Source organism: Eriocheir sinensis, chromosome 25 (genome assembly GCF_024679095.1).
Source record: "Eriocheir sinensis breed Jianghai 21 chromosome 25, ASM2467909v1, whole genome shotgun sequence".
Classification (NCBI taxonomy): Eukaryota; Metazoa; Arthropoda; class Malacostraca; order Decapoda; family Varunidae; genus Eriocheir; species Eriocheir sinensis.
In genome coordinates this window covers 17,997,912-18,010,411 of record NC_066533.1, presented here as the reverse complement: position 1 = coordinate 18,010,411, position 12,500 = coordinate 17,997,912, and the positions used below count along the sequence as shown (strand labels likewise).

The following is a 12,500-nucleotide window of genomic DNA, read 5'->3' as shown; positions in this document are numbered from 1 at the left end:
GCGTGTTTATCGTCGTTTGTGTTTATAGGTTCATTTTTTTCCGTCCTAAGCTTTCATGGCGCAGCGTTTGGTCTCGTCTCTATATAGGCAGACAGGTGAGGTTGAGAGCGGCCGTGTTACCTGTCTAGGCCGTGGGTGATTCATGGTGCGGCGGGCCATTATGAACGCTGATTAATCCCTCGCTCTCCAGGTGGGCGAGGCGACAGGTAAAGCACAGGTGAAGGAGTTTAATTATAGATAAAAGTCCGGTTAGGTAAGGCTGTCATGATGCGTCTGTTCGCGTAAGTCACGGGTGAACTATTCTGCTCCCGAAGCTAATTTAAATCAGGTCTGTTGATGCTCGGGTAGGTAAGAGGAACAGGTATAAGGAAGATATTAAAAGTAGCTTGAAGTCCACTGATAATTAAGTTTCTATTCGCCTAAGCCGCAGGTGAATTATTCTGCTCCCGAACCTAATTTAAATCCAGTTTGTTGATGCTCAGGTAGGTAAGAGGAACAGGTAAAAGAAAGATATTAAAGGTAGCTTGAAGTCGACTGATAAAGAGTTGATACTAAGCTTCAATTCGCCTAAGCCACAGGTGAATTATTCTGCACCGGAACCTAATTTGAATCCTGTTTGTTGATGCTCAGGTAGAATGAGTTAACAGGTATAAGGAAGGTATTAGAAGTAGCTTAACGCCCACTGATAAAGAATTGATAGTAAAGCTTCATTCGCCTAAGCACAGGTGAATTATTCTGACACGGAACCTAATTTAAATCCCCTTTGTTGATGCTCAGGTAGAACGACTTAACAGGTAAAAGGAAGGTATTAGAAGAAGCTTAAAGCCCTAATAAAGAGTTAATAACAAAGCTTCCATTCGTCCAAGCCACAGGTGAATTATTCTGCACCTGAACCCAATTTAAATCCGGTTTGTTTATGCTCAGGTAGAACGAAGAAGCAGGTAAAATAAACGTATTGAAAGGGTGAGGAGAGGGGGTAAGGGAGGATGTGATGGGGAAGGAAGGGGCGTGTGTTTTAAGGTTAATAGTATCCCCTCTTGCTCTTCCTCCTCCTCCTCCTCCTTGTAAAATAGACGTATTGAAAGGGGAGAGGAGAAAGGCTAAGGGAGGATGTGATGGGAAGGGAAGGGGCGTATGTTTTAAGGTTCATGGTTTCCCCCCTTGCTCTTCCTCCTCCTCCTCCTCCTTGTAGCAAAACGAAATTAAATTATATAAAAAAAACTCACCTGAAACTACCTTGAAGACCTTCCTCAATTAAGTCCCAGGTAATGCACACACACACCATCTTGCTTCCCTTTCCCAACACTAATTAATCTTGCGCTAATGAGCCTCGGGAGTGGACGGGTAAAACGCAGGTATGAAGAAGCTCGTTAAGTTAAAAGCCCAGTCAGACGAGGGTGAGTAAGCATTTGTTCCCAGGCTCATTTTCTTAAGCATTTCGGAGCCCAAGTACACAGTGTTATTAGCTAGTCTTCCTTTTCTTCTTTTTTTCTCCCACCTCCCTTCCGCTTCCACTTTCATTTCTTTCTCTTTCTGTTTTCTTTCTTCCCTCTTTCCTTCATTTTCTTCCTCTTTTTACTTTTACTTTCCTCACTTCTTGCCTTCCTTCCCTCCTTTTTTTTCTTTCCCTTCCTTTCCACCTCCATTTCTTCCACTTTCCTTTCCTTCCTTTCTTTTTTTCTTCGTCTTTCTTCCTTTTGATTTTTCTTTTCTCCCTCCTTGCCATCCTTCCCTCCTTTTTTTCTTACCCTTTCCTTTCTACCTACTTTTCTTCCTCTTTCCTCTCCTTCCTTCCTACCTTCCTTTTTCTTCCTTTTTTACCCTTCCATTTCCCCCTCCTTTCCTTTTTTTTCAGTTCTCCTTTCCTTCCTTTCCACCTCGCTTCATTCCATTCCTTCTCATCTCTTTCCTTTCCTTTCTCCTTCCCTTTTCTTTACCCCCTTTTCCCTTTCTTCTTTCCTTCTCACCCATTACCTTACTCCTTCTTCCTCCTCCTCTTTTCGTAGAAGTTGTGGGGGGCATTTCCAGGGGTAGTTTTATGGCCCTGGTGGTAGTCTGATCCTTCCTCTGTACCGTGAACCTAAAAAACACACGCTTGAAAACCCAATTGATCTCCTCTTCGGCCTTTGGAAATACGTAACACTTGAGTCAGAACCATCGAAGAATATCAACCAAAGAATCTATTCCAGGTAACTCCGCTTTCCATTTCAAACACCTGGTAATTTAGCGTTAATGAGGCGAGACGGACAGGTAAAATACAGGTGCGCGGAGATACAAAGGTGTGCTTGCTACCTACCTGGGCTGTGTGGTTACCTGGTTGCTTGGATGACTTTATATGGATGACAGCACTCACTCGTTCTTCCATTGTGCTTGTGTGTGCGTGGATGGGAGGGTGTGTGTGGGGGGTAGGGGAAGGTGTGTGTGTGTTTGTCTGTGTGTGTGTGTGCGTGTGTGTGTGTGAGACAAATGGATCTAATCTCGCTTCTCGTGTCGTGTTGGTTGTTTTATGATGCCTGAGAAAGAATGGATGAGAGAGAGAGAGAGAGAGAGAGAGATTGATAGATAGACATAGAGGAAGAGACAATATGGAAAGTAATGTGACGGACGATAAGGAGGAGATGAATAGGCGAAAGAATAAGAGGAGGAGGAGGAGGAGGAGGAGGAGGAGGAGAACCAAAAGAAGAGGAGGAAGAGGTTGAAGAGCAGAAGAAAGAAATGAAGTAGAAGGATAAGAGAGAAAAGGAAGAGAGAAGGAAGAACAGAGAAGGAAAAGGAGAGGAGAAAGAAGAGGATGAAGAGCAGAAGAAAGAGATGAAGAAGGAGAATCAGATGGAAAGGGAAGAGATAAGTAGATGGAAAAACAAGAGAAGGTGAAACAGAAAGAAGAGAAAATAAAGAACCAAATAAGAAAAGGAAATAAAAGAGAAAGAAGATCAGAGAAAGAAGGAAAAGAAATTAGAAAACCAGAAAGAAAAGGGGAGTGAGAAGAGAAGAGGAAAAAAGAAAAGGAAATAAGAAGAGAAAGAAGATCAGAGAAAACGAAAAGAAATTAGAAAACCAGAATGAAAAAGGAAATGAGGTGAAAAGAGAAGGAAAGAAAGGAGAAAAGAAAAGAGAGGAGAAGGATCAGTAGGAGGAGGAGGAAAAGGAGGAGGCGAAAAAGGAGAGAAAAGATCCTACTGAGCATATCATTAGGAGCTTCGTGCGTGTCTCATTGGCGTAGGACTCTTAAAATAGGATGCCTTAAATGGTGGTGGTGGTGGTGGTGATGGTGGTGGTGGTGATGGTGGTGGTGCCGACAGGCTAGACTCACCACCACCACCACCACCACCACCATGAATAAATGAGTGAATGTGAAGTAAAGAATGACGGAAAAGATAGATAGATAATGAACAGAACTTAGAGAAATAGAAAACAGAAAAAGATTGATGGATAAAATAAGATACATGGATATAGATAGAAGAAAATAAATAGAAAGATAGATAGAAAGAGAATAGAAAGATAGATAGAAAGAGAAGAGAAAGATAGATAGAAAGGGAATAGAAAGATAGATAGAAAGAAAATAGAAAGATAGAAAGAAAGAAATCCTCCTCCTCCTCCTCCTCCTCCTCCTCCTCTTCTTCCTTCTCATCCTCATTAGTTAAACTGTCTTCCTTTAACAAAAAAAAAAAAAAATAGTGATAAATTAGAGCTGTTCTCTGATTCCTTTATTTACTTCCTCCTCCTCCTCCTCCTCCTCATTTGTCTCCACAGTCAGATTAGCAAAGATAAAAACCAAATTCGTCCCCTCCTACTCCTCCTCTTCCTCCTCCTCCTCCTTCCCCTTTATTTTCTTATCCTCTAGGTCAGTATAGCGAATTTGGAGGAGGAGGAGGAGGATACTGAAAACCCAAAAACATATACCCTTCCCTCTCCCCCTTCTCCCCTACCCCTCCTCCCCCCGTCCCCCTCCCTTTCCTTCTTTCCTCCCTCTCCTCCACTTTCTTTTATCTCCTCCATTCCCAATTTCTTTTGTCTCTCATCCCCTTCCTTCTCTTCTTCTTCTCTTCCTCTTCCTCTTCCACTCCTTAATCGAAATTCTCTCTACTCCTCTTCCTTCCACATCCTTCCACTAGCTTCTAAACTCACCATATTTGCATCTTCTTCTTCCTCCTCCTCCTCCTCCTCCTCCTCCTCCTCCTCCTTTTCCTCCTTCCTATTAATTCACACCTCCACCCACTTCCACTTCACTCCACCTGCCACCTGCATTTTGGACGAGTAGGTGGATGGAATGTGTGTGTGTGTGTGTGTGTGTGTGTGTGTGTGTGTGTGTGTGTGTGTGTGTGTGTGTGTGTGTGCGTGGATCTCCGAGTGACCATTTTTAGGCTCAGGAGAAACACAAAAAAAATATATAAAAAGAATAAAGAAATTTGTAACCTGAGTCAAGAAACATCACCTTACCTAAGAGGAGGAGGAGGAGGAGGAGGATAAGAACAGAAGAACAAAAGGAACACGAATAAAAAGAACGAAAAGATGAACAAAAAACGAGTATGGAGAAGAAGAAGAAAAAGAAGAGCAAAAACAACAACAACAACAACAACAACAACTAAAGACAAAAATAAAAATAAAGTATAAGAAAAACGAAAAATCACAAAGGAAAAGCGCAAAATTAACAAGATTCAGAAACCAATCCTTTTACGGGGGATCGAATCGTGTCTGGCGGCTCGCGATGCATCATGTGTGGAGGATTAGATGTCACTCCGTCGACTCGAAACCCAAATACGGTGAACTCGAGTCTAATATCTCAGGGCGGTGGTGGTGCTTGGTTCAACGTGTGCAATGCCATCACAGGACACAACAACACGAGTTCGATTCCCCTTCTCATTAATTTTCCTCTCTCTCTCTCTTCTCTCTCTTCCTTTCTTTCTTCTTTTTTTTCATATTTTTACCTTCTGCTTCCTCCTCCTCCTCTTCTCCCTTTTTCATCTTTTTTTATTCCTCTTTTTCTCATTCCCTTCTTTTTCTATGCCTCATTTTTCTACCTCCTCGTCTTCCTAAGCCTTCCTTTTATCTCTTTATATTATTTCCTCCTCTTCCTACTTCCTACTTTTTCCTCTTCTTTCTTTTTTCTCTGTTCCTATTTCCCCTTTCTTCTACCATTTCTCCTTTCGACTCCTTTCTCCTATCTCATTATTTCTTCCTCCCTTTCATTTTTTTTATCTTCCCCTCTTCCTCCTCTTTCTTCTCCTCCACTTTCCATCTCCTGTTACTCCTTTTTCCCATTCCCTTCTTTTTTCTCTAACTACTTTTTCTACCTCCTCTTCCTACTCCTACTGTTTCCTCATTCTACTTTTCATTTCTACCTATTTCCTCTTCTCTTCTTCCTCTCCCCTGTTTCCATATCCTTCAGTAAGCTTCAAATCCTTTTTCCCTTTCCCATTTTCTCTAACTCCTTTTCCAACCTCCTTCCTACTTCTACTTTTTCCTCTTTCTACTTTTTCCTTCTACTTATTTCCTCTTCTTCCTCCTCTTTCCCCTCCTTTCTCATACTCTTCTCTTCCTGTTTCCATATCCTTTAGTAAGCTTCTTTTTTTATTTTATTTTCCTCTTACTCCTGCTCTCTTTCATTTTCTTCTTTCCCATACCTTTCCTCTCGTTTTTCTTTCCTTTCCTTCTTTCCCATACCTTTCCTCTCGTTTTTCTTTCCTTTCCTTTCCCATACCTTTCCTCTCGTTTTTCTTTCCTTTCCTTTCTTTTCCCTGCTTTCTCTTCATTTTCCTCCTATTTCTTTCTTGCTTTCCTTCTTTTATCCATTCTTTCTCAATCCTTTTTTTCTCTTTCCTTCTTTCTTTCCTTCCCTCATTTGTGTTCCTTTCCTCCTTCCTTCCTAAGTTCAACCACGTGTTTCTGGTGATGAATCTGCCGAGGCTCACTCCTAACCTTATATGGCTCGCGTTAAAATGCTAGACTTTCTCCGTAACCCAAGGCGCCCTTTCTCATCCTGATCCTTCCTTTGTTTTGTTTTTGTAGGTCTCTCTCTCTCTCTCTCTCTCTCTCTCTCTCTCTCTCTCTCTCTCTCTCTCTCTCTCTCTCTCTCTCTCTCTCTCTCTCTCTCTCTCTCTCTCTCTCTCTCTCTCTGACTTTGTTTCACTTTTTATTAGTTATCCTCTTTTTTTCCTTTCTGCTTTTTTGTTTTTTTACGATTTTTTATGTTTTGCTCTTTCTTTCCTTTCCTTTCTGTTTTCTTTTCGTTATTTTCTATTCCTCTTACTCCTGCTCTCTTTAATTTCCTTCTTTCCCATAAATTTCCTCTAGTTTTTCCTTCCTTTCCTTTCTTTCCCCTACTTTCCTTTCATTTTCCTCGTACTTCTCTCTTTCTTTCCTTCTTTTTTTTCCTTTCTTTCTCAATCCTATTTTTCTCTTTCTTTCTTTTTTTCCTTCCCTCATTTTGTGCTCCTTCTTTCCTTCCTTCCTTCCTTCCTGCCATTCTCTCTTTCTTTCTAACCTTCTGAACACACACACACACACACACACACACATACACACACACACGACGACCGCCACCACGACCAGATGACAGAGTAGCTGACGAGGAGAAATTACTGTCTCTCCGCCTGTCTCATTTGTAGTCTCGTCTCCTCGGCTCCCAAATAAGAGGAGTAATGCGAGCGCAGCGAGATTAGCGTAACAGGAGCTGATGGCTGGGCTCACTTAGCTCGCTTGTCTGACTCAGCGCCGCCCAGGTAAAGCAGGAAAGTAAGGCAGGTGACAGGTGACAGGTGGAAAATTACGCTTTTTTTGTGGATTTTTTTTCGCCTTCTCGTACAGGTATACAGAGTGAGAGGTAGTTAGACAGGTAGATAACACACACACACACACACACACACACACACACACGCAGAGAGGAAGGACGTGAGGGGGGAAGGGGAAGGTTGTGTGGGGCGAGCCGTAGAGGTAATGACATATATTTTGACGATAAATCTTCTCTGCTTCACATTTCTTTCTGCTCAAGGACCGTGAGAAGGAGGAGGAGGAGGAGGAGGAGGAGGAGGAGGAGGAGGAGGAGGAAGGGATACGGATGGGAAAACTGAATGAAATGTTAGCTAGTTTTTTTTTTTTTTTAACTAATCATTCATGTTTATTTCATCCCTCTTCTTTTCTTCCATTTTCTATTTGCTTCTTTCTCTCTTCTATCTTTTTTTCTTCCTCGCTTTCCCTTTCCTTCTTCTCTTCCAATTTCCTCCTCCCCGCTTTCCCCTTTCTTCTTTTCAATTTTCTAACCCTTTTTTTCTAACCCTTCTTCCTCTTCGCCTTCCCTTTTCTTCTTCTCTTCTATCTTCCAACACCTTTTTCTTATTCCTCGCCTTTCATTTTCTTATTCTTTTTTTTTAATTTCCAACACCTTTTTTTTCTTCCTCCTCGCTTCCCTTTTCCTCTTCTCTTCAATTTTGTAAGCCTAGGCAGGGACAAGGGCGGCGTCTCTTTAGATTGCCAGGTAGATCTCACGCTAATTAACCTCGGCACACCTGTCACACGTTTATGGGATTAGGTGAGGTTTAGAAGGAGGAGGAGGAGGAAGAGGAAGAAGGGGAAGAGGAGGGTTGTTCTGTCTGGTGTAGTTAGAATCCAGGCCGTTTATGGAGAAGGTTGTGTGTGTGTATGTGTGTGTGTGTGTGTGTGTGTGTGTGTGACTATAAGCTTTTGTTTCCTCTACTCTCTTCCTATATTATCTTCTATTTTCCTTCTTCACATCTTCTCTCATTTTCCTTCTTTCTTTATCTCTTTCCTATTTCTCTTCCTTTATTCTACTTCCTCCTCTTCCTTCTACTCTCTCTTCCTTTTACTTTATCCCTTCTCTTCTCTCTTCTTTTCTCACTCCATCCTCCTTCTGCTTCAACCTTCTTTTCCTTCCTTCTTCTCTCCCTCCCTCCTTCTCCTACTCCAAACAATCACTCCTTCCTATTTCTCAACTTCCGGGTCACACACTATAATCTTCGATCCTCTAATAATAATTCCGGGTCTCGACAAGGAGGTTCCCCGTACACGCCAACCCTCTGTTTTTTTGTAGGATCCAATGCCAATATATTTATGCGCCAGGAAGAGGGAACGCGCTTGAGAACTCGCTTGGAGAACTTGAACCAAAGAGAAAAAAAGGAAAAGAAGAAAAAGGGAAAGAAAATGAGGGTAAAATGAGGTAATATGAATCGAATTATTGTACGTAGAGGTTTTGTTGAGAGAGAGAGAGAGAGAGAGAGACTGAATATGGGATTGTTTGACTGGGTGGAGTAAATGTGTAAGCGTGTGTGTGTGTGTGAGAGAGAGAGAGAGAGAGAGAGAGAGAGAGAGAGAGCATGTGAGAAGGTTAACTAAAAAAAGAAAAACCTCAACAGCTTCACGTGGGAGTCTCTCGTGGCTATAAAGAAAACGGAGCAAAAAAAAACTAATTTCATGGGTAACTCAGATGGAGGTTCAGCGTGTCCCTTCCCTCGTGTCCTGATCCTCGCCCTCCGCTGTTCCCTTATTTGAGGACACGGAAAACCCAGACGGCGCCACCAAACCCCCTCCTAACCCCCCTTCTCTACCCCCCTACCCTTCCACCCCTTCCTCTTCTCCCCCTACACACACACACACACGCACACACCTTACACACGGACACGCACGAAGTAACTTTTGACAGACGTGAAATTTACAAGAAGCGAATTTTCTCATGTTTTTTCGAGTACCGTTTGTGTTGTTGTTGTTGTTGTTGGTGGTGGTAGTTGAAGTAGTAGTAGTAGTAGTAGTAGTAGTAGTAGAGATAGTAATAGTTGAATAAGAAGGAAAATGAAAAGATATCCAGAAAGTTATGAAAGTAATAATGAAATAGTTTCCTCTTTCCTCTTAGTCATCATCTTTCATCCCAGTAACCATAAAACTAGAGAGAGAGAAAAAAAACAAAAGAAAAAAGAAAAAAAGAAAAAAAAAACTCCTCACCAAACAACACAACGGCAATAAATCACAATAAGATAACAATAACAACACATAATAATAACAATAAATAAATAAAAAAAAATAATAATAATAAAGAAAAACAAACATCTACCAAATCTATCACCCACCACACTCTCCTTACCTTTAATCAGTGGTCAAGGTGTGCAGTCACGAAGTCCAGGTACATACAGGTAAAGGGTTAAGACGGTGACCCTTTTCGGCAGGCACTCACCTTACTTTAATGAACCGGGACACCTGCTGAGGAGAAAGTGGTGGTGGTGGTGGTGGTGGTGGTGAGGGGGGGGGGGGGTAGGGGTGGTGGAGTAATGTCAAGCTTCCACAAGATTCTGAGAGGAATATCAATGAGAGAGAGAGAGATGTATCATCCCATTTTTCCTCCTCTCCCTTCATCCCTTCCTCCACTTCCTCCCTTCCCTTCTTCCACCCCTTTCCTCATCTTCTCATTCGTACCCATCTTCATCCTCTCTTTCCCCTTCTCTTTCTCTCCCTCCCTCTCTCTCTCTCTCTACGTCTCATTTTTCCTCCTCCCTCTCGTCTCTCCAACCGCATTTTCCTCCCTTTCTCATTTCGTCTTTCGCAATTTGTAACCGCATCTCTCCTTTACTCCGTTTTTATCTTTATTTTCTTCTTGGTCTTTCTTTTTTTTCTTTCTGTTCGTGATTTCTCTTTTTTTGTTTTCTCTGTCATTTTTACGATATTTCTTTTCTATTTTTCTCTATTTTTTATCTTCAGGAGCGTGTGACCTCGTTTTCTTCTCTACTCCCCTTTTTATCTATCCTTTCTTGTTCCTTCTGTCTTCATATCCTTCCTTCCTCATCATTATCCTTCCTTCCTTCCTCTCACCTCTCCTTCCCCCTTCCCCCTTCTTCTCCTTTTCCCTTCTTCATCTCTCTTCCTCTGTCCTACCCTTCCTACCCCCGTTTTTCTCCTTCATCACCTTCCCTTCCCTTCCATTCTTCATCTCTTCCTTCCTCTCTCATATCCTTCCTTCACTCCCTTTCCCTCACCTCTCCTTCCTTCCTTCTTCACCTCCTCCTCCTTCACCTCCTCCCCCTCATCATTCATCTCCTCCGCCCTCCCGCCCCGCCCAAGCCCAGCATCCCAAGTGTTCGTCATCTCATATTTGGAGAAGATAGATTTATATTGACGTTTATGTTCAATTGTGGAGGAAGGTTAGTTCGTGTGTGTGTGTGTAAGGGAGGGGGGCGTGTTTCTTGTCTCTGGTATCTCGTAGTTTGTTTGTTTTGTGTGTTTGTGTTTGTGTTGTCTTTTGTTATTGTCAGGCCGTCGTTTTTATTTTCTTTCTTTGCAGGATCTCTCTTTTTTTTTCGCTTCGTTTTATACTTTTTTTTCGACGTTTTCATCATGATTCGTGTTTTTCTTCCTTCTCGTTATTCTTGCTTCCTTTGTTTTCATTGGTTGTTTTCATTCACTCGTGGTTGGATAAAGGTACACCAAGTCTTACCCTTTGCTGCATCAGAGAACAAAACCAACCCCTGTAAGCAATGTAATTTGAAGTAAAGAAAGAGTAAAGCACAGTAAAGTAGAGCGAAGTAGAAGTAAAGATTGATTAGAGTAAGGTAAAGTGAGATAAAGTAAACTGAAGTAAAATATCGTAAAGCCAGAGATAAGTAAAGCAAGGTAGAGTGAAGAGTGCATAATGTAAAGCCTCTCGCAGTATGTCCATTAGTGTGCCTGACCAGTATTCCTCCTTCCCTTGTAGACGGAGATCGAGTTGACGTGGAGATAGAAAAGCTTCGAAGACTGAGTGAAGAGTTCTCGAGGAAAGGTGAGTGAGTGTGTTTGTGTGTGTAGGGGAGGGGAGAGAGTCTGTATACCTGTGTGTGTGAGGGGGGGGAAATACCTGTATGTGTGAGTGCGTTTGTGTGTGGGGGATGGGGTGGGAGGGGAGAGTGTCTGTATACCTGTGTGTGAGGGGGCGAATATACTTGTGTGTGTGTGTTTACCTGTACGTGAGTGTATACCTCCTTCCCTACCTTCCCTAACCTTCCCTAACCTTACCTCACCCTCCCTTCGTCATGGCCTTTCCTAGTTAAGTATCAGTGCAAAATTCCACGTTTTTTGTAGCACTGAAATTGGTTGGAAAAGACCTTTGATATATTTAACTTTTAGCTTTACATTATACTGCTTATCCATTGCGACTACCCCTTCCTTTTCCTCTCCCTGCCTTCCTCGTCCCAGACTTCCCCTTCCTGAACGGCCACGGACGCCAGAAGAGCAGGAGCCTATCACCCCCCTCAAGACCCTCACCGCTGCTCATCAAATACAAACCAATCTACGACACCAACGGGAACAGCCACTACACCCGCAACATCATCAACCACAACAACAACAACAAGTTCACCTTCAACCACAACTACCACAACAACAACAACCACTACAGCAACAGCAACGGGCCCCCAAGCAGCAACGGTCTCAGTCACAGCCCAACTGGTAGCTCCTCTTCGTCTGTTAGCAACCTCAGCAGCCTCAGCAACGGGGTTATCGAGCACCAGCCCCACTGTAGGTTATATTACAAGCGCGCCAAGTCACCGCTGAGGGAGAACGGACGCCTCTCGCCCTCCCCCCTGCGTGAGATAAAGGGAAAAGGAACCCCAGACGACCCCTTCCTCCCCTTCACCTTTCCGGAACTCCCCTCCTACAAGATGCCGGCCCAGAGGCGCTTCAGTGAGGATGTCAACTTCCGCAGACCACTGGGTAGGTGTTGTGTGTGACCTCCTCCTCTTCCTCCTCTTACTGTTGCGCCTCCTCCTCCTCTTCTGTATATACCTTCAACATCTGCAATTCCACCTCTTCTTACTCCTCTTTCTCCTACTTAGCTTCCTCTGTTTCATATTTCTCATCTTCCTTTTGTATAACTTCCTCCATCTCCTCCTGTCGCTGCTCCTCCTGTGAATTCTTTTCCTTCGCATTTTCCTTCTTTTCCCGCCCTTCTTCAGATAATCTTGTCTACAGCACACCTTTCCTCATCCTTTCTATACTCATTTAATACATTTCTTTATTTGCAGTATGTTTTGCATTGCTTTAGATGCGTCAAAAGAACACGCCTCTGTAGCATTTAAATTTGTAAGAGAAGGCATTTGATATATTGCATTATTAGTTTCACATTATACTGCTTATTTATTGTTGTTATCCCTTCTTTTCCATCCCCTCCTTTCCCTTCTCGTCCTCGTCCCGTCCCCCAGCCACCCTTCACGAGGATGAAGTGATGGCCAGGAGGCGGTTCAGCGAGGATGTGCGCAAGAAATCACTCGGTAAGTCCCAGAGCCTCGTAGCCAGTATGGTAGAGTCTCCCTTTCATTGTGCTCCTCCTGCCACGTTTTCTGTAGTCTCACCTTGCCTCACGTCTCCTAAATCTCTCTTTTTGCTGTATATGGGACATCCCCGTTTCTGGTTTTCTTGGTTCATGGAATGTTTTGAATGCATATGACTTGTTCTCTCTATATAAAGGTAAGAAAACAGATAGATAAGCCCTTGAGTGCATTATTTATATATTTCATTTGCAGAGA

General features: G+C 42.9%; 1 protein-coding gene across 11 annotated transcripts in view; it reads left to right on the top strand.

Annotated features, from left to right (window-relative positions):
* Window positions 1–12,500, top strand: part of LOC127003534 (CAP-Gly domain-containing linker protein 1-like) — a 140,079-nt gene that overhangs the window by 73,716 nt on the left and 53,863 nt on the right. For 10 of the 11 annotated variants that reach the window (XR_007757131.1, XR_007757132.1, XM_050870380.1 and 7 more), the window contains exons 4-6: window positions 10,694–10,759; window positions 11,173–11,688; window positions 12,177–12,245. The exons of the other annotated variant lie outside the window; for it this stretch is intronic. Coding sequence is in view for 8 of the 10 variants with exons in the window: in XM_050870380.1 (XP_050726337.1) it covers window positions 10,694–10,759; window positions 11,173–11,688; window positions 12,177–12,245 (651 nt within the window). In the remaining 2 variants the exon portion in view is untranslated. The remainder of the gene's footprint in view (window positions 1–10,693; window positions 10,760–11,172; window positions 11,689–12,176; window positions 12,246–12,500) is intronic. 11 annotated transcript variants of the gene reach the window in all.